The sequence below is a fragment of the Phocoena phocoena genome, chromosome 7 (assembly GCF_963924675.1).
Source record: "Phocoena phocoena chromosome 7, mPhoPho1.1, whole genome shotgun sequence".
Taxonomy (NCBI): Eukaryota; Metazoa; Chordata; class Mammalia; order Artiodactyla; family Phocoenidae; genus Phocoena; species Phocoena phocoena.
Window position 1 is genome coordinate 5,757,586 of NC_089225.1, and position 26,996 is coordinate 5,784,581.

At 53.5% G+C, this 26,996-nt stretch overlaps 1 protein-coding gene across 1 annotated transcript in view; it reads right to left on the reverse strand.

The window, feature by feature from the left end:
- Positions 1-26,996, reverse strand: part of MYO7B (myosin VIIB) — an 80,058-nt gene that overhangs the window by 25,105 nt on the left and 27,957 nt on the right. The window contains exons 12-23 of the mRNA XM_065880910.1: positions 25,990-26,200; positions 25,227-25,362; positions 20,093-20,256; positions 13,871-14,008; positions 11,925-12,077; positions 11,250-11,348; positions 9,317-9,411; positions 6,068-6,152; positions 4,198-4,416; positions 3,194-3,364; positions 2,118-2,327; positions 1,816-1,983 (exon numbers count right to left, since the gene is read on the reverse strand). Of these exons, the coding sequence (XP_065736982.1) occupies positions 1,816-1,983; positions 2,118-2,327; positions 3,194-3,364; positions 4,198-4,416; positions 6,068-6,152; positions 9,317-9,411; positions 11,250-11,348; positions 11,925-12,077; positions 13,871-14,008; positions 20,093-20,256; positions 25,227-25,362; positions 25,990-26,200 (1,849 nt within the window). The remainder of the gene's footprint in view (positions 1-1,815; positions 1,984-2,117; positions 2,328-3,193; positions 3,365-4,197; positions 4,417-6,067; positions 6,153-9,316; positions 9,412-11,249; positions 11,349-11,924; positions 12,078-13,870; positions 14,009-20,092; positions 20,257-25,226; positions 25,363-25,989; positions 26,201-26,996) is intronic.

The following is a 26,996-nucleotide window of genomic DNA, read 5'->3' on the forward strand; positions in this document are numbered from 1 at the left end:
GACCCTCAAAAACTGTCTGAGATAACGAATGTGGGCTGTTTCAAGCTGTCAAATTTAGGGGGTAATTTGTTACACAGCAATGAATGACTATTACACTCTGCAGAGCCCACATCTCTAGAGGTCAGGGAGTCAGGGCTTGAGTTTGGGCAACTTCCATGTAATCCCTGGACCAGATCTGGCCACGTGATGCCAGGCTGCAGACTCCCTTAGATGTCTATGCAGTTGGTCTGCACACAGGACCTCACAGCTATCTGAGCTGAGGTATGGGGCACTGTGATATTGTGATTTCTAATAGGAAATATATATTTGGTCTTTGTCCCCATTACTGGCACAGAGCTCCTAAAACCCTTGGAATTTCCTATGATAAAGGTGTCTTTTTATGTTAATGAGGTGACTTTTGGAAAGCACCTAAGGGTGGGTCTGGTTGCCAGGGGACAAGGGGAGGGGGGAGGGGCGGGACATTGAGTTCAGCTGGCTCAGTGGCCAATGATTTCATCAATCGTATCTATGTAATGAGGCCTGCGTAAAACCCCAAAAGAACAGGGTTCAGAGAGCTTCCAGGTTGGTGACCACTTGGAGATTTAGCGAGAGTGGTGCCTGGAGAGGACATGGAAGCTTCTTCTTCTTTTTTCCTATTATTTATTATTTTGTTTGGCTGCACCGTGTGGCTTGTGGGATCTTAGTTTCCCGACCAGCGATTAAACCCAGGCCCTCGGCAGTGAAAGTATGGAGTCCTAACCACTGGACCACCTGGGAATTCCCCATAGAAGCGTCTTAGTCTTTCCCCACACCATGCCCTATGCATCTCTCCCATCTGGCTGTTCTGAGTTGTATCCTTTTATAATAAACCAGTAATGTAGTAAGTAAAATGTTGCTCCGAATTCTCTGAGCCACTCTCCCAAATCAAACCCAAGAAGGGTGTCGTGGGAACCCTCTGATTACAGCCAGTGGGTCAGCAAATGAGGAACAATCCGGACTTGTGCTGAAGCAGGGGTCATCTTGAAGGATGGAGCCCTTCATCTGTGGAATCAGACGTTACCTCCAGACAGATAGTGTCAGGATTGAGTTGAATTGTAGGACACCCAGCTGGTACTGAGGAGTCTTGGTGTGGGGAAAAATCCCCATACATTGGAATTGGTGTCAGAATCATAGGCGATCGTGGGACTCCTAATGCTGGTGGGCCCGAGTGCTATCACTGCTGTGTCATTCCTTTGGACTATTTTGGTTAATTCCACTGAGATGACATCATGAAACCAGGGCTTTAGGAAGGACTTCTGACCAAAAATGGATGTGAATTAACCTTCCATCAGAGGACAGGGCAGAACATGGGTAAAGAATTTGGTCTCTGAGTTCAGCAGAATGGATTCAAAGCCCAGCTGTGTTACACGTATTCACTGTGATCTGGGGACAAGTCACGTCACTTCTCAGTTCCTCTAGCTACACTAAACTTAATAATCCCTACCTTGTAGGGATGGCTCATCTGGAAATTAACTGCAGACAGGCAACTGGCACATAGCACGTCACCAGTCAGTAATAACATCTGTTGTTAGTATTACTGTCCAATGTTCAGGTCAAACCCGGTGTTCAGAGCCTGGGAGATCCTCTCCTCTGATGACTGTGTTAATTCACAAAGTCCTGGGTGTAATGCCTGACTCAGGAGTTCCTGAGTGCCATCCAAGACTGAAAAGCCTCGGGGGCCCCTGGGTCCAGCAGGTGATGCTCACTCCACACCTTGCCTCCCGCTTCCAGTCCAGCTTCCGGGGCCTGGGGACCCCGGAAGGGCGTATGCCCTTTGTGCCCCCGCCCACTGCGCACCTGTGCGGATCCGCCGTGTGCTGGAGGCTGGGCACCGCTCTCCCTGCCCGGGGCGTCATGGATCTGCCGCATCACCGAGTCACCACGCAGGGTGTTCCTGGCAAAGAGCACTGGCTCCGGGATGTCACCCATGAACCTCTGGATGATGTTCCACACAGCCAGGGCGGCCTGGGGAGATGGGGACAGAGTGCCTGGCTGGAAGCCAGCTCCACGCAGCGGGGAGCCCACAGCACCCCGTCCGTGCCTGGTTCCCGCTGAACCAGGGGGAGGCCTGAGCCACTAGAAACCAGAGAACCAGGTACCGAGCAGTCGGCATCCTCCTCGTGGTAAAGCAGAGGGTATCGGAGGGGCCGCCGGATGTGTGTGTGGCTGGCTGATTTCTGAAAGTAGGTCACGGCGAACTTGGGGAAGGTGTACTCGGCCAGGCCGTCTGCGTCCTCCTCGGGCTCCTCCATGATGGGGACCGTGTCCAGGTCAACCTCGGGTAGCTTCTGGGTCCTCTCTTCCAGATCCTGGGTGCCAGTGAGAGGGAGGGACAAGGGTCTGCTGTCCTTTAAGATGTGACCTGGCAGCGTGTGCATCTTTGGGGGCCGGGGAGCCCCAAGAAGGGTCTGTCTGGTTATTGACGGGGTGCAGAATTATCCACTGCCCCTTGTGTTGGGGACCTCCCCGACCCTCACCCTCGGTGGGCCCCTGGTGGGCTGCCGGGTGCTGGGCGGGCCTCGGTGTGAAAGCCCCAGGTACCTGGCACCCTCTGCCTGCAGACCTGGGCTCTCCAGACACTCCCCACTCCCTACCCGCTTCCTGCTTGCTTCTGTCAAATGCTCCTCCAGTGGAGGGGGGCCGGGCTGCCCGCACTGCACAGATGATTTATGTGTGTGTGGGGGAGTCTGGGCGGGGGAGGGGGAGGCATGAGCACCTTGGGGGGCGCCTAGGTCACTGGCCCAGAGCAGGATGCGGTGCGAGTCAGCGGGACAGCCCCGGAGCTGCCCCCAAATCAGATATGCCCTCCTCCTGCCGTGCGTTTTCTACCTCGGGTCCCCAGGTCACAGATTGCAGAGCAGCAGCCGCCGAGGTGCTCTGTGACAGGGGCCAAACGCACGCGGGAAACGCTGCCCGATTGAAAGCCCAATGACATTCGCGCAGTAAAGGCTCTAGGAAGCCTTGCAGGTAAGAAACCTGCTCAATTTGAAAGGGTTTGACCACAGAGACCCTCGCTCCTGTTTTCCCTGCATCTTCACCCAGGACCGCAGAACTCACTTCAACACCTACCTACTCCTTCGGCTCCCCGAGCTGAGTCTTGGCTTTTCAGCAAAGCCTAGAGGTTGGCCCCTAGACAGAGCCCCTCTCGCTGCTGTGCCGGCAGGGCCTATCTTACCTCGACGTGCGGTGTGGCCTGGCCTTCCTGCCCGCCCATCAGGGAAGGCAGGAAGCCAAACACCTGTTCCACCATCTCCGTGTCGGTGACAGTGTCGTAGATGGACTTACGCTTCCTGCTGGGGACAGCGCTTGGGCTTTTCTGCTCTGCAGCAGGGATGACCAGAGGCTCCTGCACAGACACCCCGGGGGGCCACGGTTACCACAGGCCCAGTTGGGGCAAGCCCCTCCCGGGAGCCAAATAAACCTCCTCCCGCCATATTTGTCCAAATCAATACATTTCCCTCTAAAATCCTAGGTTTTAAAAGCGACAGGGACTGGAGATCAACCAGCCTGGGCTTCTCCTTTCCCAGTGGATAATTAGAGGTCCAGAGAGGGGAGATGCTTGCTTGTCCTCACAGGGTACCACGCCAAAGCCCGAAGACCCCCAGAACCTAGCTGCAAAACCCACTCAGGCCCACCTGGTCCCTTCACAAAGAGTACCAAGGCTCCCCTGGGAGGGGGCCCTGGGCCTGCCCTGGTCTGTGGCCTGTCCGGGGCCATGTGGGTGCAGGAACACGCTGCTGACGTGTCTGGGGCTCTGCACTGTTTCTTGCTCTGGCCACTGTACTAGCACTGTGCCCCGTGGACCCATTTTCATCTACGGAGCAGGGGAAGACTTTACCCTAGGCCCTCTTTCCTTATCACCGCTGCCAAATGAGCAAGTTCTGAGGAGTGAGGCTGAGTCTCAGGTGCTCTCCGAATGGAGGAAATGGGATCACGCAAGGGTGAAATTTCAAAACGCAGGGATACGCATCTCGGCGCTGCTCCCCTGTTCCCTGCCCTCCCGCCTCTCTTGCCTGGACTCTCTTGAAGGCTCCTCTTGGTATTTCTTGGTATTTTTGGACCTGGAGGGGGCAGGAGTGTCTGGCAAGAGCCCTATGTTGCTGCCCATTCCTTCCGCCTACCCTCCCTCACCTGGGCCCAGCCACCTCCCACCTGCCCAAGAGGGCAGTGACCACCTACATTGGCTTTCTGCCGCCGGAAGTTCCGCCGGACAGCTGCGCCCCTGGCGTACGCCTGGATGACCACCACTGCCCTCCTCTTGGCCTGGACCTGCTGGCGCACCAGGTAGCCCCTGCAGAGGGCTTGCAGCTGGACCATCCTCTGCCGCATGTCCTGGTACTGCTTTGCCAGCAGGTGGCTCCGGGCAATGGCCTGCAGACGCTCAAGACCCAGGAGGACCTGCGGAGGCAAGAAGGACGGGCACTCACAGAGAGGCCTGGGCCCAGCAGGGCACAGAGCAGAGAAAGGCCTTCCCGAGGGGACAGAGAGCAAGGGGCAAGGTGTCCTTACAAATTAGCTTTACAGTTACCTGCTTTATGGCATAAGCGCTAGTGCTAAAATTTTATGTGCCTGTGAGTACAAGCATATTAAGTGAGTTAGTTACACTTGTAAAGCAGTTAGAACAGAGCCTGGCATGAAACTAGTGCTAAAGAAGGCTCTTTAAATGGCGTCAATAATAAAGTAGTTTCCTGGTAGTTCTACCAGTAACAGAGAACTGGTTTGGGTGTCACATGCGTGATACGACTCCAGAGGCCTTGCTTTTCACACCTGCAGCCAAGTCCAGCCAGCTTGTGTGGAGCTAGAGTACCTGTGTGGAGGCCTATGGCCGGCTCCCTCAAGCTAATCCCTCAAGGATTTTGAAAATAAAGAGGAAATAATAAACTATGAGTACCTGCTTCTATGCTGCAAACACACCCTAGGCCACAGCAGTCCCTAAGCCTCTGGGATGGCTCCTGTTGGCTTCTGAAAGACCAACCTAACGGCTGCCAGGTGTGAGGGGTCACGCTTCATCTCACAGGTTTGGAAGTCACACAGACGCACATCCAAACTCCAGCTCTGCTGCTTACTGACTGCGTGCTCTTGGGGAAACGACTTAATTTCTCCATGCCTCGGTCCCTTGGCATACAGCGTTGGCTTAATAATAAATAAAATGGGGACTTCCCTGGTGGCGCAGCGGTTAAGAATCTGCCTGCCAATGCAGGGGACACGGGTTCGAGCCCTGGTCCAGGAAGATCCCACGTGCCGCGGAGCAGCTAAGCCCGTGCGCCACAACTACTGAGCCGGCGCTCTAGAGCCCGCGAGCCACAACTACTGAGCCGGCGCTCTAGAGCCCGCGAGCCGCGGCTGGAGAAAGCCCGTGCGCAGCAACGAAGACCCAACACAGCCAAAAGTAAATAAATAAAATAAATAAATGTATTAAAAAAACTACATATAAGAAATTTAGGGAAAAAAAAAATAAATGAAATGATGCACACAGAGCGACAGGCCCCAAGGAGCCTCTCCATCCATGTCAGCTGCCGATGTGCCCTTGTGAGCACGGAACGAGGACAGGTGTGGGTCAGTTTTGCTGACGTGACCACGGCATGTCCCGACCACAGTCGCAGCCATGACCAAGGCAAGCAGTCGAACAGGCCCCACAGGACACGGTTCAAGGTTGCTCTGGTTTGCTTGTTGCGCAGACACTCGTTAGCAGTGCCTGTGGTCAAGGAAAAAACTAGAAAAAAATGCTTGAAACAGAAAACAATCAATCCATTAACTTATTCTGTTGCCCGGAAATTGGGAAAAAAAGCCACCATCTAATTTCAGAGCAGGGCATCTCATTCTAGCCCTGGAGATGCCCCAAATTCTGCAGGAGAACGCTTTGAAACCCGCAAACTGTGTGACCTGACACCATGCTAAGAAGAGTGTGTGGGGTGCTGAGGTCCAGATCATGCCTGTGGCTGATGTGATGCTTCCTGCCCCAGCTCTCACAGTCATAAACAATCGTCAACATTTGTTTCTAATTGGACGGCTGCTCCCGCAGGTTCCGCCTCCCACGTGAGTCTCTTACCAGCTTGAAGTTCCTCCTGCTGTAGTAGCCTCTCCACCAGGCCTGGAGGGTCACAGCTGCCCGCCTCTGCCTTAGGAACTCCTTCCTAGAAGCGGAAATGCAAGTCAGTGGTAACAACCACAGACATTTTAAAGCCTTTGGGGGGAAAAACTGATTTTGAAAGAAGAGAGGGAATGAAATGTCGGGGGAAATGAATGCATACAATATTTCTTTTCCAGAAGCCTTTATAGGCTGAAAGACAGACAGGTTAGGAGCTTAAAATCTACTGCCAACAACTAAATCTGTGAATGAGGACAGTTCAGTTTTTTTTTTGTTTGTTTTGTTTTTTTTTGTTTGTTTGTTTTTTTTTTTTGCGGTACACGGGCCTCTCACTGTTGTGGCCTCTCCCGTTGTGGAGCAAAGGCTCCGGACGCGCAGGCCCAGCGGCCATGGCTCACGGGCCCAGTCACTCCGCGGCACGTGGGATCTTCCCGGACCGGGGCACGAATCCATGTCCCCTGCATCGGCAGGCAGACTTTCAACCACTGCGCCACCAGGGAAGCCCGACAGTTCAGTTTTTATTTACTTATTTATTTATTTAAACTGATCTTTTTTCTTTTTCTTTTCTTTATTTTCTTTTGGCCATGCCACGCAGCTTGCGGGATTTTAGTTCCCCAACCAGGGATTGAATCTGTGCCCCCTGAAGTGGAAGCGAGGAGTCCTAACCACTGGACCTCCAGGGAATTCCCGAGGACAGTCCAGTTTTTAGAGCGAGGAGAATAAATTTCCTCATTTCCCCCAAAGATCTCTGAAGGGATAAAACCCATTTCCAACTTTTTATTCGTTGTCAGACTCTGCCCCCTCCTCTGGCCACTAGCCCAGGGGTTTACCAGAAATCAGGTCAGAAGTCTTAGGACCAGAGCTCCTCTCTGGGGGCAGGTCAAAGCAGAGGGCTGCCCCCAGACCCAGGCAGCCTGGCAAGCTCCAGCAGACTGCTCCCTCCACAAGGAGGAACGAGGGCTGAAAACTGGAGGAGGTAACCTGAAACCTCGCCTCTTGGGGGAGTCAGAGGTGCATACAGGATGTACCTTTTCTCCCACACTTAACTGAGTTTTCTTATCACTTCTAATAATTTTTCAGGGTATTTTCTTAGGTTTAGGACAGTAGATCTCAATCATATTAAAAATCACCTTCGGGGAGTTGGGGGAGGGGGAATTGGATGAAGGTGGTCAAAAGGTGCAAACTTCCAGTTGTAAGATTAAGTACTAGGGATGTAATGTACAACACGATGACTATAGTTAGCACTGCTCTATGGTATATATAAAAGCTATTAAAAGAGTAGACCCTAAGAAGGATTTCCATCACAAGGCAAAAAAAATTGTTTTCTTTTGTTTCTGCATCTGTATGAGATGGTGGTTGTTCACTAAACTTATTGTGGTAACCGTTTCATGATATGTATAAGTCAAATCGTTGTGTGGTACCCCTTAAACTTGTACAGTACTGTAAGTCAATTATATCTCAATAAAACTGGGGGACAAAAACCAAAACAAACAAACAAAAAAGAACAAGAAAAAAATCATCTGGAGGACTTCAATATTTATTGATGTCTGGGTGCCGTCCAGTCCAATTAAGTCAGAATCTTTGTTGATGGGTGGACAATATATGTCTGTATATCTATCTATTCAATATTTTTTGGTGCATGTACACACACACACACACACACACACACACTCACACACTCACATGATGATTCTAATATAAGGCCAAAGTAAACAACTGAGTTATCTAAAAATAAAGATAATTTGTCTCCTTTCTAATATTTACACCAGTGATTCTCAACTGGGGGTGATTCTGCCCCCCAGGCACATTTGGCAATGTCTAGACACATTTTTGGTTGCCATGACCGGGGGTTGGGGAGGATGCTACTGGCATCTAGTGAGTAGAGTTCAGATGTTGCTAAACATCCTGCAATGCCCAGGACAGCCCCCTATGACAAAAAGTTATCCAAGCAAAATGTCAATAGTGTTGAAGTGGAAAAACCCTGATTTCTATATTTTCTTTAAATTTCTTGTCTAATTGCATTGGCCAGAACAGCAAGAACACCATTAGTTACCAATGGTGATCACTTCTGGGAAGACGGAGTAGACATACTTTCCCTTACTCCTCCTATTAACGACAACTAAAAACCCCTAGACATTATACATAAAACAAACATTAAGAAGACTCTGAAAGATGGAGAGAAGAAGGAAGACCAGCTGAGGATCTCAGACACAGTGGTAACTTCTCTGGATTTCTTTTTGCCTCACATACCCCAGACTAGGAGTTGAAGAAGTAGGCGATCCAGAAATGACAATGGGCACAGACCAGAAAGACCCCAAGAAAAGGCTTCTCTCTCTACCAAAAGGATCAAGAAAGGGGCAGTTTAGCAAGACAGAAAACTTTTAGATAATAACCAAGTCTACTCCAGTGAAACATCATGTAAACAACTGTGGTTCCCCCACCTACACCAGAAGATGCCCAGTGGAAAGCCTAGACATCCACCCTCACCTGGGTTGTGTAGGAAGTCATCCTTGATGGGTAGTAATGAGCTCACCCCCAACAATGGCAGTAGAGACCACTGGGGAATCCCGAACCTGTATGGCCTTCTAAGCCACACCTCCCCGCCTCATGACCCTGCTTGCTGGTGCCCATGGCCGCTATTCCCGTGGTTCAGCCACTTTCTCGCACTTTGTCCTCTCTGGGTTTCCAGGCCTTCCTATGGTTGGCAACGGGCCGATAGGACAGCAGGGAATGGCACCATGGGACCTGCCGAGCCCCCTGGACGTGGTGAGGGGGAGGGAGGCGGTAATATGGCTAATTTACTGAACCTGCACTGAAATTCAAGCGTTATCTTCTTACTGACAAGGAACCCGAGTCAAAGACAGTTCTTTTCTTCCCTCCAAAACCAGCCACCTCATAAAACCAAACCCATACGTTCTCTAAGACAACTGAAGGAGAACACCGAGATATAGTCGAAACCAGAGCTGACGCTTCATTGGGCTCTTGCTTCCATGGTGGAGTTTGCCCTCCACCCCAAAGATTCAAATAATGTATTAGAATTCTCTGGCCAACACAGGCTGCAGTGTCCCTGGTCAGGAGGTCCCGACAGCACTTCTGCCTCAGTTACCCCGAGAGGGGGACCAGTGGGAACATGTGGCCCTTGTGGGGTACAGGCCTGCCCAGGGTACATGGCGGGTGGGTGTATGGGCTGGGACGGGTCAGGGCAGGTACCTGTATCTGTAGCCCCGCAGGACTCTCTGGATGCTGACTGCAGCCTTGTCCAGGGCCTGGCTCCTCTGTACCGCCAGCAGGGTTTCCTGGTTTTCCTGGGATGGGAGAGATCTCATCATGCAGCTGCCCTGCCTCACCCCTACTCGCCCACCTGCAGCCAGAAGTCAGGGTATCTCAGACTCTTCCCACACGGCTCCTAGGAGGGCGGACAGGGGATGGGGCCCTCATGCTGCCACCGATGTGGCTCAGAGCAGAGAACCGCAGCTACATCCCCAGCCCCAATCCGAGAACTTCCCATTTTAGTTCTTTCTTCTTGTTAATTCGATCTGGGAAATTTCACTTCTGCTCTGGAGAAACCAAGATGGGGGCAAAACATTTCCCCAAAGCTGTATTGTATTTCCCAAAACTCATGTGCAACGCTCATTCAGCTGTAATACAGATGCACGCTTGTTTCCATATAAACATGAACTCCAGCCTTTGCGTAGAATTCAGAGCAACGCTCATTCAGCTGTAATACAGATGCACGCTTGTTTCCATATAAACATGAACTCCAGCCTTTGCGTAGAATTCAGAGCAACGCTCATTCAGCTGTAATACAGATGCACGCTTGTTTCCATATAAACATGAACTCCAGCCTTTGCGTAGAATTCAGAGTGTTGAGGTCATAAGCCGTCTTCATCCCTGAGCGGTGACTTTCCCTGGCCCACCTCCCTGCTCCCCCTGGATCCCGGGCCCGGAAGGAAGGGGCTGTCTTTGCAGAGTAGAGCACAGCACAGCCCTTTGCTAAGTGATGAGCAGAGGCCAGGGGCTTGGTGGCCCTTCCTGCCCCCATCAGTCTTGCATCAAGCAAGCACTGGGTCTCTTCGTGTGCCTGGGTGGGCCCTGGGGACACAGAGATGGACTAGACCCCCGACTGTGGCCTCACGGAGCAGCCAGGGAGGGGGAGGGATGGAGGGGTGGGCACTCACCTCTCCTCCTTGGCCATCCACCCATGCTGACCCCACTCTCCATACCACACCCTCCTGGGCAGCGGCCCTGGGACTCTCCAGACCTCTTCCCTCTGCCAGCCTCACCTCCCCAGTGGGGTCTGAAGCCCCTCTGTTTCTTCCTTCCTGTCAAGCCCCAGAGTCCCAGCACAGGCAGACCTGACTAACGCATGGACCTACGGACAGACCCACTGGAGAGCTTGGGCTGGGAGGACAGACAAGGACGTTTGGGCAGGCTCTACGGGGGAGGAGGAGAGAGTGGAGGCCTCAGGAAGGGCAGTGGGGACGAGGTGGGGTGCGGGGCCGGCTGGCAGAGCCCTGATTCTAGCCCTGATCTTCTCTTTCTCGCCCTGCTGACCTGCCCAAGGCGTGTGAGGCTAGGAGACACGGAGGTTCTCTCCCTGTGGCTCTCTGACCCAGTTCGCAATCCTGGAGGGCCCGAAGGCCAGCCTCAAGGGCGGGAGGCTGCCTCTGCGTGACCTTGAGCCTCCCTGTGAGTTGATGGAGAGGGAGGTGGGAGGTGGGAGATGGTGCTGCTTGTACTGACCGGCCAAGGAGCTGTCATGGGGGGAGGGGGCACACTGCCTCCTGCCTGAAGCCCCGCCTCTCCAGGGAGGCAGGGGCGGGGCTTCCCCAGGTCTGACTGCAGACTGTGGCGGGCCTGAAGGGCTGTTCTCCGGGACAGTGGGAGACCTCCCTCAGCTCCTTCTTGCTCTTCCGCGGTGGCTTGGAGGCAGCCCCTCCTTCTCCTCAGGCCTTGCCCTAAATGTCCTCCTCTGAGAAGCCCCCGGGCTTTCACGGCCGGGCTCTCCCCGTGCCGTCCTCCTCCTTTCCTCCCTAGCGTGGCTTTCTTGAGGGAGGGGCCACGCACGGCCCAGGCGCCCACGGCCACCAGACCAGCCACACAGGCTTCCGGAGGCTGAGGACCAGCACGTTCAGGGTCTCACCTTCAGGAAAATTTTGGTCTTTCCCATTTTCCAGTCTTTGTCTGTGCCCAGCCTGCTTTCGGCGATGCGCAGGGTCATCTGGCGAAACTTACCCCGAAGCTGCCAAAGAGAAACAGGACTGGCTCTGTGGAGTCACGCCGGAGCCTGAGGTCCCTCCTCGGGGGCTTCCTAGGGAGCGGGGTCCGTCTGCTCCCACAGGGGTCGCCGTCAGGGGCTGCTGGGCCGGGGCACAGGCACTGGGCACCCTGGATCAAGGGTGGGGCCCAGGGGACCATGAGGCCACCACACCTTGTAGGGCCTGGGGCCTCAGTGTGGCCGTTGGACACAGGCAGCCCAAACTTCTGGATGGCTGAGTGTTCGGGGAAGGCTAGGAAGCAGGAAGTGTCCTGCTCCCTGGCCACTTATCATCTCTGTGACATTCTGCCACGTAAAAGAGAGTGTTTGCTTTTAACTGCGCATGCTCCTAGAAGGAACATAATCAGCCGCTAGCCTCGTCTAGAGAACCGAAGCAGGAACGGGGGTCATTTCAAAGCTTGGAGTCCAGGGAGGGGCCCTGGGCATCAGGTGGGCAGCCCGCTTGGAACGGCGGCCGTGTGGGCGCCCAGAGGCGGCTGGGTTCTGCGGATGCGCACGCCGCCTCTCGGGGCCCGTGTGCCGGGCCGTGGGGACACACACCTCCGTGCGCACGGCGCTGGGCAGCAGGACGCGGAACCTCTGCGAGAACTCCTCGAACGAGTAGCGGATGGGGAATCCGGACTTGCGGATGTGCACCGTCTCCATCATGCCTGAGTAGCGCAGCTGCCAGATGCATAGCTCCCGGTTGAAGAGCTGTGGGCGCAGAGGAGAGGGGCTGATGGCGCGGGCCTCCCCCTTCCGGACCTCCCTGCCACCAACCCTTCGGCTGTCCACCAGATGCAGGAGAACCAAGCAAACGCTTGGTTTCATGAACGTTCTGTTTTGAAGGGAGATATTTGGTTGAAGTTGCTGCAAAGTCCTGGAAGTGTTTTCCAAGGAGCTAAAAAGTCGATAACATACGAACTGGGACATCCACAAGAACACCAAATGCTTCCCACATTTTCAGAATATGCAAAGTGTGAGGAATATCGAAGTGTTTTTGCATATGCCACATTTAAAATTTTTTGAAGTGCCCCCAAGCAATGATGCCAAAGAACACAGTTTCCTTCTGGCTTTGCCTGTGTTGGGGTGACCGGTGCCCCTGCAGTCCTTCAGGCTGGGGCTCCATCGTGCCTCTCACACTCTAGTGGAAGGAATAAGTACCTTTCCTACTTTGAGTCAGAAAATATTCTAAACTTAGTCTGTCCATCCTCCAGAGATGGGTATTTGGAGAGGAACTTGGCCACGATGCTTTGCACAGGGGTATGGGGTCTCAGCCATGGCCCCAAGACTCTGCATGCCTGGGACCCTCGAGAGTCCCCCTCCACCTCCAACCAGGAGTGTCCGGGGACTAGGGGCAAGCCCTCCAATCTGGCAAGCCCACCAGCACCTGGAAACACAGAGTGCCACAGAGGCAACTGCCTGTGGCATCTAGGACCGCACAGTAGTTAGTTTTGGGCAACTCCTTAGCTCCCATTTATTATTTCCGGTGGGCCTCGTGCTTTTCCTTTAATCTTTACAACAGCCCTACCTGGTGCGGTACTGAGCTCCAACTTAAAGACAAGCTGCCTGAGGCTCAGGGCCATGCTCCTGAGTGGCTGAGCCAGGGTTCCTACCTTGAGCCTTCCTGGCCCCTCAGCCTGGGTTCCCCTACACCCGCACAGCAGCTACCAACTCCCAGAAATGTCTCAGCCAGGGGCACCCACAAGACCTGAGAATGATCCTCAGGCCCCCACCTGTGGGCGTGGGTAGAGGACCTCTGGGAGCACAGTTACTCTCTAACATCTGTGCATTGTGCCTTTAAGGAAGACACACTTTGGATCTCCTGGGCCAGCCTGAATTTCATATGGTTTTATACTTTTCAAAAAGGCACTTCATTTAATGTAATATTATTTCTTTTCTTAAGATTTTTTTTTTTTTAAATCATGTTATCTCCTCTCAGATGGCATCTCCGAGTTTCTGGAATCCTGTATTTGCAGCCTCTGGGTGGGATTCCCAAGCCCATGTGTCAGGGGCTGGGCAGGCAGCAGGCTCCCACCCCACCACACACATAAGCAGATAAAGCCGCCTTCCAAGGGCTGCATGGCCTCAGGTCTCGGTGACCAGCAGTTGGTGTCAGTCTCTAAAATCACAGTACTGGTTGCTGCCCCTTATGGAGTGTGGTTTACTTATGCAGATGTGGCAAAAACGTCATGTGCAATCCTTGCTGCCCCCTGCAGGTAGGCAGGTCCTGAATTTACGGAAGAGAAAACTGAGGCTCAGAGAAGCAACACACCTGGCCAATGGCAGGCGAATGGCAGGGCTGAGACAGTTGAGGTCCAGGTGATCCAAAGCCCTGAAGGTCACAGACCTTCAAATGGCCTAGACTGGTCACCTTGCCTCAGTACCCACATCTGTAAAATGGGGGCAGATAGCTCTAAAGCTGCCCAGACACTCGTGCAGGGAGTGACATGACCCCAGATGCCATCAGACTCATCCAGTAGAGGCCTTCTCCCTCCCCGCATTACCAGTGGCTTCTTGTACTCATTGGGTTTGATGCAGCGGATGAAGTAGGGCTGGCGGTTGGTCAGGATTTTCATCAGCTGGTCCAGGGACTGCTTGAACTGGCCCGCCAAGGTGGAGGGCCGCTTGCCGGAGTCTGCAGACTGCAGGCAAAAGCACAGGGCACAAGTGGGGGGCTGGGGAGCTTGGCCTGGGGCACAGCTGACCCATGGCACAGCGAGGGCTTCTGCCGAGGTCCCGCAGGTGGGCAGGGCTACGTTCATCCAATCGCTCATTCATTCATCTAGCACAGGTTCCTCAAGTGCCTATGTGTGCAGGTGCCCAGCTAGACACTGGGGACCCAGAGCCAAGTAAGACAGGGCAAGCCTCCTGTCTAGGGGTGGGGCCCCCCAAGTGGGGCGCACAGATGATGCCCCAGGGTGAGGAGCGAATGTTTTACCTCACCATTCTACATGTTCAGTTTTTGTATCGGTTTTATATGCTTATTTTGAATGTTTTACACTGTACATTGTAAGCATTATAGTAAATGTATACAGTTTTAAAATACATGTATTAAAATGATGGATGCAAGAGAAAACAAAAGCCCAAGCCCCGGGCCAAGAGTAGTGTGTGTTTTTGTGCAATGCTGGCCTTGGACAATGCTCCTTGATCAAACCTTTCCAAGGTCGAATGTTCTTGAGTATGTACTGCCAAACTGCGTCCGTCTGGAGACACGAGCTCAGCATTCAACACCTCTGAAAGCAGGATGCGATCACTGGCAGGCCTAAGGACGATGGGCAGCATTTTCCTGTTGTCCTGGTTTATAAAATAATGTGCATTTCCCTCCACTGTCATTCTGTTGCCTGAAACCTGTGGGACATGCTCTGGTGTCCCCACAGGGCCAGGAGTAGGCTGTGCTCCGGCCTCAGCTGTGACGTCCAGGCTGGCTCTGTGAATGCAGAGGGTCTGGCCCAGCTCCGCCTGGTTGCAGACCTGGGCAATTCCTGCACAGCCTCGCGGCTCCTTGGTGCCCCCCTGGGCTGGCTCTGCACGTGGCTGTGCTGTGGGCCCGGGGCGCTAAAGCCTCAGGAGTAGAGGTGGGGGTTGGGATGATGAGAGGTCAAGGGCACCTCAGTGTGGCCAGGGCTGACTGTGCAGCATGCGGGGGAGAGGACAGGGGGTGTCCTCTGCTGCGCCCACAGTTCCTGAGCCCCTGAGCCGGCCTCATCTCCCTGCCTGGGCGTGGGGGAGCTCCTCGTCAGGTGACTCACAGGGCTTTTCTGGAACAGTCACTGTTAAGGGGTGAAGGCATGGCTGCTAGGGGGTGCACAGACCCGCACCCTGCTGGGGCGTCCTAGGCTGCTCTGAGGAGCACCTGGGGCTCTCTGCTGTCCACCTCCCTGGCCAGGAGCCTCAGTGCTGCTGCCACCACTCCACACACACCACACACACACACACACAGCACATACCACACACACACAGCACATACCACACACACACCACATACCACACACACACAGCACATACCACACACACACCACATACCACACACACACACAGACACCACGTAGTACACATACACCAGATACCACATACCAAACACACACACCACACAACACACCACGTACCACACACACCACGTACCACACACACACACACAGCACATACCACACACACACCACATACCACACACACACACAGACACCACGTAGTACACACACACCAGATACCACATACCAAACACACACACCACACAACACACCACGTACCACACACACCACGTACCACACACACACACACACCACATACCACACACACACCACATACCACACACACCACATACCACACACACACACACACACACAGCACATACCACACACACACCACACACACACACAGCACATACCACACACACACAGCACATACCACACACACACACACACACAGACACCACGTAGTACACACACACCAGATACCACATACCAAACACACACACCACACAACACACCACGTACCACACACACCACGTACCACACACACACACACACCACATACCACACACACACCACATACCACACACACACACCACATACCACACACACACACACACACACACCACACACACACACACCACATACCACACACCACACACACACACACACACACACACACACAGCACATACCACACACACACCACACACACACACAGCACATACCACACACACACAGCACATACCACACACACACCACATACCACACACACACACAGACACCACATAGTACACACACACCAGATACCACATACCAAACACACACACCACACAACACACCACGTACCACACACACCACGTACCACACACACACACACACCACATACCACACACACACCACATACCACACACACACACCACATACCACACACACACACACACACACACACACACACCACACACACACACACCACATACCACACACCACACACACACACACACACACACACACAGCACATACCACACACACACCACACACACACATAGCACATACCACACACACACAGCACATACCACACACACACCACATACCACACACACACACAGACACCACGTAGTACACACACACCAGATACCACATACCAAACACACACACCACACAACACACCACGTACCACACACACCACGTACCACACACACACACACACCACATACCACACACACACCACATACCACACACCACACACACACACCACATACCACACACACAGCACATACCACACACACACACCACATACCACACACACACCACATACCACACACCACACACACACACCACATACCACACACACACAGCACACCACACACACACACCACATACCACACACACACAGCACATACCACACACACACCACATACCACACACACACCATACCACACACCGCACACACACACCACATACCACACACACAGCACATACCACACACACACCACATACCACACACCACACACACACACCACATACCACACACACACAGCACATACCACACACACACCACGTACCACACACACCACGTACCACACACACACACACACCACATACCACACACACACCATACCACACACCACACACACACACACACAGCACATACCACACACACAGCACATACCACACACACAGCACATACCACACACACCACGTACCACACACACACACACACCACATACCACACACACACCACATACCACACACCACACACACACACACACACAGCACATACCACACACACACACACCACATACCACACACACAGCACATACCACACACACACACCACATACCACACACACACCACACACACCACACACACACCACATACCACACACACACCACACACACACACAGACACCACGTAGTACACACACACCACACACACACACAGCACATACCACACACACCACACACACACAGCACATACCACACACACACAGCACATACCACACACACACCACATACCACACACACACCACACACACACACAGACACCACGTAGTACACACACACCAAATACCACATACCAAACACACACACCACACACACACACCACACACCACATACCACATACCACACACACCACGTACCACACACGCACCACATACCACACACCACACACACACACCACATACCACACACACACCACATACCACACACCACACACACACATACCACACACACCACGTACCACACACGCACCACATACCACACACACACCGACACCACGTAGTACACACACACCAGATACCACATACCAAACACACACACCACACACACACACCACACACCACATACCACATACCACACACACCACGTACCACACACGTACCACATACCACACACCACACACACACACTACATACCACACACACACCACATACCACACACCACACACACACACTACATACCACACACACACCACATACCACACACCACACACACACATACCACACACACCACGTACCACACACACACCACATACCACACACACACACACCACATACCACACACACACCACATACCACACACCACACACACACACACACACACACACAGAGACCACGTAGTACACACACACCAGATACCACATACCACACACACACACCACATACCACACACACACACCACATACCACACACACACACCACATACCACATACCACACACACACCACACACACACACACAGACACCACGTAGTACACACGCACCAGATACCACATACCACACACACACACCACACACACACACCACACACCACGTACCACACACACACACACACACCACATACCACACACACACCACATACCACACACACACCACACACACACACAGACACCACGTAGTACACATGCACCAGATACCACATACCAAACACACACACCACACACACACACCACACACCACATACCACATACCACATACCACACACACCACGTACCACACACGCACCACATACCACACACACACCACATACCACACACACACACACACAGAGACCACGTAGTACACACACACCAGATACCACATACCACACACACACACCACACACACACACCACACACCACATACCACATACCACATACCACACACACCACGTACCACACACGCACCACATACCACACACACACCACATACCACACACACACACACACACAGAGACCACGTAGTACACACACACCAGATACCACATACCACACACACACACCACACACACACACCACATATCACATACCACACACACCACATATCACACGCACACACACACCACACACATGCACCAGATACCACACACACACACACACATCAGATACCACACACACACACACCACACACACAGCAGATACCACACACACACACACGCCACACACACACCACACACACACACACCACACACACACACACACCACACACCACACATACCACACACACCACATACCACACGCACACACATGCACCAGATACCACACACACACACACACACATCAGATACCCCCCCCCACACACACCACACACACAGCAGATACCACACACACACCACATACCACACACACACGCCACACACACACCACACACACACATCACACACCACACATACCACACACACCACATACCACACGCACACACACACACCACACACACGCACCAGATACCACACACACACACATCAGATACCACACACACACACCACACACACAGCAGATACCAAACACACACCACATACCACACACACACACACACCACACACACACCACACACACACACCACACACACCACACATACCACACACACAACATACCACACGCACACACACACACCATACACACGCACCAGATACCACACACATCAGATACCACACACACACACACACATCAGATACCACACACACACACACCACACACACAGCAGATACCACACACACAGCAGATACCACACACACAGCAGATACCACACACACACACGCCACACACACACCACACACACACATCACACACCACACATACCACACACACCACATACCACACACACACACACACACACACACACCAGATACCACACACACACAGACATCAGATACCACACACACACACACCACACACACAGCAGATACCACACACACACCACATACCACACACACACACACGCCACACACACACCACACACACATACCACACACACAACATACCACACGCACACACACACACCACACACATGCACCAGATACCACACACATCAGATACCACACACACACACCACACACACAGCAGATACCACACACACACACGCCACACACACACCACACACACACACACATCACACACCACACATACCACACACACCACATACCACACGCACACACACACACCACACACACGCACCAGATACCACACACACACACACATCAGATACCACACACACACACCACACACACAGCAGATACCACACACACACACGCACCACATGACACACACACCACACAAAACACACACAGAGACAGATATAGAAAGAAACAAGAGAAGCCAAAGCAGGTGGGCCGTCTAGAGTCCACCACTCACTGGGAAGCAGGCGGAGTCCCGTTCCCCCGACCCCACCCCACCCGCTGCCCCTGAAGCCCCGCTCCCCGTTTTCAGTCACCTCTGCCCCCCGCCTGAGGATTCCCGACCCGAGAACCCAGGCCCCCGGCTGGGCAGGGACACCGAGCCCACCTTGAAGAGCTGGCTGCCTGCCGTCACCTGGACGATGGTCCCTCGGCCCCGCTTGCGCTCCGAGGACTCCAGCCCGAATATCTCCCGCAGGAACTCGTTCTGGGAGGAGTGGACCAGGGCGAGGATGTCCTTGCTCAGCACGTCCCGATTCTTCTCCAGGAAGCCTGCAGGTGTTGTAGTTTCTCATGTCAGGGTTGAAAGCAAGCTCACCACACGAGACGAATTGTGCAGAGACTCAACAGAAGAGGGCTGCTGCTGTCTCAGGAGATACAGCGCCGGCTCGTCCTGCTGTGGTGACTTTTATTTAAGCTTTATCTATGGTTACATCTTAAGACTTGTTTTCTCAATATTCCAGAAATACCAAAGCAGCCAGATATGCTTTTACTGATTATACAATAAACGGTGGGCTTTCTTAAGAACGTGTCATGCTTCGTCCTTGAACGCAAAAGGAGCACAAGGACATTTCCCTGTGTTCCCATTATTCTGATTATACTGAGGACATTTCATGGATCAGCGCCCCAAACACTCAGGACTGCTTGCAGTTCTGGCTTTTTCGCACGCACCCACCCAGCTTGCCGGGGGGACTCATGGGGCACGTCTCCTTCCATGTCCTCAGTTATTTCTCTACACGGGGAAGCAGAGTCCCCCACCCAGCTCGGGCGCGGTGGGACAGGAGTCCCGCAGGCCACCCCTCCAGACCTGCCTCCATCACCGGGGACCGGCGCCGGCCGGTGTCACGGCCACAGCCACATCCTGCGGCCGGCACTAGCCCCCATCCCCACTGCTGCCCCCATCCAAGCCGCCACCAGTCCTTCCGCCTGATTAGCCTGCCCGCCCCCTGCCCCTCCCTGCCTGCCTGGCCCCTCTGCCCCCAGGGACCTTCCTGAGAGGGCACATCGCCCAACACCCCTCTTACCTTTCCTCTTCTTCTCTGCTGCCAGTGCCTGCCTTCTCCCTCCTCTCTCCCCTGGGGCCTGCACCCCACCCCACGGAGACCTCATCTCTCCCCCAGGCCCTGTGTCCCACCCCAGGGGGTTTCATCTCTTCCAGGGGGGCCTGCAGCCTCCACGAGCTCTCTGGGGCCCTCTACCCTCCCATCCCACCCAGGCCAACTCTGGTTTTTGCTTCAGGCCAGCTCAAGTGTCCTGTACTCCAGGAGGCTCTCCTGTCCCACAAGTGGGGTGAGGGGCCCTCCTTGGGGCTCCCTTCCGCCCTGTCACCTGGCTCAGGGATGGCCTGAGGACTTCGCATCTGCTCCACCAGCCACGGCTCCCTGGGTGGACCACGGGCAAGACCGAGTCCATGCCCCTCAACATCCCAGCAATCCCAGCCACCGCTGTCACTGCCACATACACCCAGGAACCCACTAACAGCACAGCAGACGGAGTGTCCGTTCCATGTACAGTTTAGACCTCCCCGAGGGCAGTTCCTGCAGGCTCTCATCAGGGCTCTGAATTTCTGGGGACCCTGGGCAAGTATGATCGAGGCAACTGCGTGTTTACATAAAGGAGCCAAAAGAAGAAGAGAAGGAAAAGGAGAAAGCACAGAAACCTCCCCACCCCTCATAATCCCTGAAAATCTGGCAACCTGGCCACATCCAGGCAGCTTGCAGTCTGGAGAGGAAGAGCTGGGCACTCCCACCTGGAGGCCCACCCTTCCCAGCTCGCCGGTCTGTGCAGGAGCGGCCACTTCAAAACGCCCCTGCGGAACCAGCGTGGGGGCAGTAGCTGCTTTGCTCTTCCTGGAAGCCCAAAACGGGGAAACGAAAGAAATTAAACACAATTTGGCTTCCTGGCTTCAAGGATGCGGCGGTGGGGGGGGGGGGGGGTGACTTGCTGATTATGAGGTCCTGAGACGTATTTCCCTCTTCATCATAAGTTTAAACTGCAGTGGTCTTGGAAATGAATGTGTGCCCATGGGCATTGTGTGCACATGCGTGTCAGCGTATGTGTGTGCTTGGACAGAGTAGGTCTAAGAACGAAGCATGTCTGTCACTCACTAAGGAGACCCTGAGGGCCTGGGAACCCCAGGGCCCCTCTACAAGCCCTGCTCTGGGGCCTTGGAAGGACTTTCTAGGGCCAAGGGGCCCTCCAGCCTAAGGACTGAGCCTCCAGAAATCAGGGAGGGCAATGTATGGGCTGAGCTGTTTGCCCCCAAAATCCATATGTTGAAGCCCTAACCTCCAGTACCTCAGAATGTGACTATATGTGGAGAGAAGGGCCTTTAAAGAGATAATTAAGATAAAATAAGGCTGTTAGAGTGGGCCCTAATCCAGTCTGACTGGTGTCGTATAAGAAGAGGAGATAAGGGACTTCCCTGGTGGCGCAGTGGTTAAGAATCCGCCTGCCAATGCGGGGGACACGGGTTCAAGCCCTGGGCTGGGAAGATCCCAAATGCGGCAGAGCAACTAAGCCCTTGTGCCACAACTACTGAGCCTGTGCGCCACAACTACTGAAGACTGTGCATGGAGAGCCCCTGCTTCGCAACAAGAAGCCATGGCAATGAGAAGCCCGCACGCCGCAATGAAGACCCCACACAGCCAAAAATAAAAATAAAAAAATTTATTTTTTAAAAAAAAAGAAGAAGAAATTAGGACCCAGAGACAATAAAGATGCCAGAAGAGAGACATCAGAAGGAACCAGTCCTGCCGACATCTTTGTCTTGGACCCCTGGACTCCAGAACTGTGAGAAAATACATTTCTGTACGTATTTGTGGAAATTTGCTATGGCAGCACTGGCCAACGAACAGAGGTGTGGGTCTGGGGGTGAGCAGACAGCATCCCTCCCCTGCTGCCATGGGAGAGAGTGGACCACCTGAGGCAGCGCACAGAATCGCAGGGAGAAGGCACTGGAAGAGGCTGCTTCTCGAAGCCAGGCTAGATGAGGACCCGGGGCCTGCTGAGGGATTCATCCAGCAAGGGTCCGACCCTGACTTGTCCTCACGCTTTGAGTCACCCCACATTTTAGTGGGATGCATTCTTAAATTCTTAGGAATTTGAGTAGTGTGTGGTCTCTATTTTGTTCAGAATTTAAAAGTGATAACTGATGAAAGACTTTTCTTATTCCCTCTAATTCACATTTACAGGATATCAGAAGCTGATACAATATTGAAGTACTAAGTGGTACTAAGGAACTACAAAAATACCATAGGACTTCCCTGGTGGCACAGTGGATAAGAAGCCCCCTGCCAATGCTGGGGACACAGGTTTAAGACCTGGTCCGGGAAGATCCCACATGCCGTGTAGCAACTAAGCCCATGCACCACAACTACAGAGCCTGCGCTCTAGAGGCCCTGAGCCACAACTACTGAGCCCGCGTGCCACAACTACTGAAGCCTGCAAGCTAGAGCCCGTGCTCCGCAACAAGAGAAGCCACTGCAATGAGAAGCCCACGCTCCGCCACAACTAGAGAAAGCCCGCGTGCAGCAACGAAGACCCAACACAGCCACAAATAAATAAATTTATTAAAAAAAAAAGAAGCAAACAAACAAAAAACCCCAAAAATACTATAAAGCTCATCTGTGTATCTCTGCCATTTAACAGTTAACAGTTAACAGTTAACAGTTAACAAAACTATAACTGAATTGTATGCACACCAAAAAAAAAGAGAAAAACCCACAAACCTGGTGTGGGGTGCAGGGAGGCCACATCAGGGGTGGAAGAAGGAAGCCTGGTTCCCCCTCTGCCAGCTGGTGCTGTGAGAGGAGGGGACTGGATCGGGAGCTGGGGCCATGCGGCCCTCACCAAGCTGGGAGTGGTGAGAGCCTAGGCGAGGCTCCAAGGCCACCTAAGCCCCTCTCCCAGCTGTGTGCCAGGAGGCTGCTTTCTGCAGGTGGGGACGGGCAGACACTTGGTGGCACCCTGTGTCTCTCCAGGCTTAGGCAAAGCCTCCCGGCTCCAGGTGTTCTCAGAGTCGGGGGAGGGTCAAGGCACCCCTGGGCTCGGTCCCTCAAAAGACAGAGTAAATGGGGCTTAAGGTTTCAGCACAGCAGGGCACCAAAAGAAAACCCAGCAGGCCTATCTTTAAAGAGCGTGAATAAAATTTTGCACTTAGAAAGAAGCTACCTTAATCTTAGCATACATGAAAGTTTCAGGTCACTTCAAAAACTAAAACTTGGCCTTGAGTAGCCCATGGAGGTTGATGCGCTCAGTGTCTTTGTATTCTGGGATTCTGGGGTCCCACTAGCTCTGGTCTCTCCCTTTCAGAAGAGCCCCAAAGCCAGGATCTGGTGGGAACTACGAAGGAGCAGCCTCACCTCCTCATTTTTCCAACAGAAATAATCCCCTGACCTCCTAACACTGCCCCTCCTCTATGTAAAAACATCAGCCCCTCCTGCTGCCTTGTCCCTCCACCTGAAAAGTGCTTGGAGCATCCCTGACTCCAGGTTTCCATTTAAACAGATCAGAGCAGCTCCTCATTTCTCCATACGAGTCCCACAGTGACACTATGACCGTCTGCCTCGTTTTCCTGACCACAGCACTCTCTGGCCGCCTTTCCCATTTTTCTAAGCACATCAGCAGGTTGACCACCCCAGGCCTTTATTTCTCCAATCAAAACCATGCCTGACCTTATCTCAGCATATATACTTTCACTACCAAGAGGGTGAAAAGATATCCCACAGAATAGGAGAAAATATTTGCACGCTTACAGACACGTGCTACAACGTGGAAGAACCATGAAAACATTATGACAAGTGAAAGAAGCCAGTCACAAAGGCCACATGGTGTACGATTCCATTTATGTGAAATGTCCCAAACAGGCAAATCCATAGAGACAGAAATCAGTGGTTGCCTAGGGCTGGGGTGAAATGAGGAATGACCGCTAATGGGAGTTTCTCTTTTGGGGTGATGGAAAAGTTAAAAAATTGTGGCAACAGCTGCATAATTCTGTGACCATAGTAAAAACCATTGGGTTGTAGACTTCAAATGGCTGAATTCTTCGGTATGTGAATTATCTCTCAATAGAACTATTACCCACAAAACAAAACACAAACAAACACGCCCGGTCCATTCCATTCCCTCTGTGCCATTGCTGGTTCTGCAAAATGACCTAGTCCCCTCAGCCTTCTTTCCTTGGCCTCCCTGGAGTGCTCGGGATTTAGAAGAAAGGGGCTGTGGAGAGGAGCTGCACCCACCTTCTGCCTGGTAGTACACCTCGCCGGCAAAGTGGGCGATGCCAAATCGGGCATCGTGGATGTTCTTGGGCTGCAGGAAGACCTTGTTGTTGGCATGGATGTTCTTCAGTTTTTGTAGCAAGGTGGTGTCTGTCCCCTGGAAGAATGGACACCCTATGGGCTGAGGTCCCAGAGTCCAGCCACTGGGAGGTCAGCTGGCACACTCCCAGGTCTCAGGGGCTCCCTCAAGGGGGCAAAACATCTGAATGACTGAGGGCCTTTCTACAGACAGCAAACGGACGCCCAGGTGGCGACAGCTTGTTGCGGTGAGTGAGGACAAAGGCGGGAGTAGGGACTGGGTCAGGCGATCCTCACTGCCAGCTTCCTGCTCTACCCTTCCCTACAACTGCCCAGGGACCAGAGCTTCTCCCTTCTGTAGATCACAGCTCTTCCTGACTACCTTTGAGAATCCATCTCCCCAAGGACAGGCAGAGTGCCCCAAAGTGAGAATGAAAGTGTTTCCTTGTCTTGAACCCTCTGCAGCCCTTGACCTACAAGGCTGAACAAGCCCCCTCTTGGGGTGTGTTCTTGAATCTAAATAATGCATTCTGGGGAGTGGGAGTGAGGGTAGAGTCAGGTGCCTCCCTGCAGGAGGCAGGCCTTGAAGGAGAGGAAGGCTGGAAGGCTGGGGCTTGTCTGCTAACTCCCGGTAGAGGTTCCAGCAGCCCTGGAGTTTCCCACGTGTGGGGTCTCCACCCGAGGGGCGGCGGGCCCAGGGGCGCACCTGTGGGAAGTGGCTTTCTTCGTCCAGGAGGGAGATGATGCTCAAGGGCTTGAGGGCCAGCAGGTCCAGCGTGGGCAGGTTGTCGTTGTAGTGGATATAGTCCCAGGGGATGCACTCGGTGCGGTATTCTTCCTGCTCCATGGTGAACACGTGCTGCACGAAGAGCTGCTGCAGGTGCTCGTTAGCCAGGTTGATGCAGAGCTGCTCGAAGCTGTGGGGACAGGGCCACCCCGGGCGGGAAGGGGCTGGCTCGATCGCTGCTGCAGCCGGCCCCTGGCACACAGCTGCATATCCCCAAACACATGCACACGCTGGCACACAGCCTCCCTCTTCTTCTACCTCTGCCTCCATCACCTCCTCCACCCCACAGCAAACAGACTCAGAGAAATGAGGGGGCTTGTGTATCATCAAGCCCCTGCCTTTGTCTCCCTCCGGTCCCCTGCGGTCCTCTGCCAGGCCTGCCTATCCTGACACGGAGACAATCCCTGGGGGACCAAGTGTCCTGTAGCCACCCAAGCATCCGTGGGCAAGTGGCTTTGGTATTAAGATGAGCTTCTGGCTGGGCTCCTTTGCATCAACCAGACACACTCCTTACCCCCACCCCAATCCTCCCAACCTGTTCTCCCTCCCGGGTTCCCCACCTTGGGAAATGGGTCCGCCACTTACCGCCCCTAGCTCAGGTCAGAAACCAGCCCATCATGCCTGACACCCCTCTCTCCCTCCTCCCCAGTTCCAATCAGTTGCCAAAGTCTGGTCCACGCTTCCTCCAACGCAGACCTGTTTACTTCTTTTCACCGCCACTGCTGCTACCTTAATCCAGGCCACCCTTCTTCCTCACCTGGAGCACAGTGACAGCGTCCTCATGGCTCTCCCTGCCTCCAGCCTCACCCCCCGCCCCCCGTCACTCTCCACAGCCACCAGAGGGAGCACATCTGATCCCGCTCTCCCCCTGCTTCGCATCCTTGTAGACCCGGGTGCCCATTGTTGTTGGGATCCAGACAGACAGT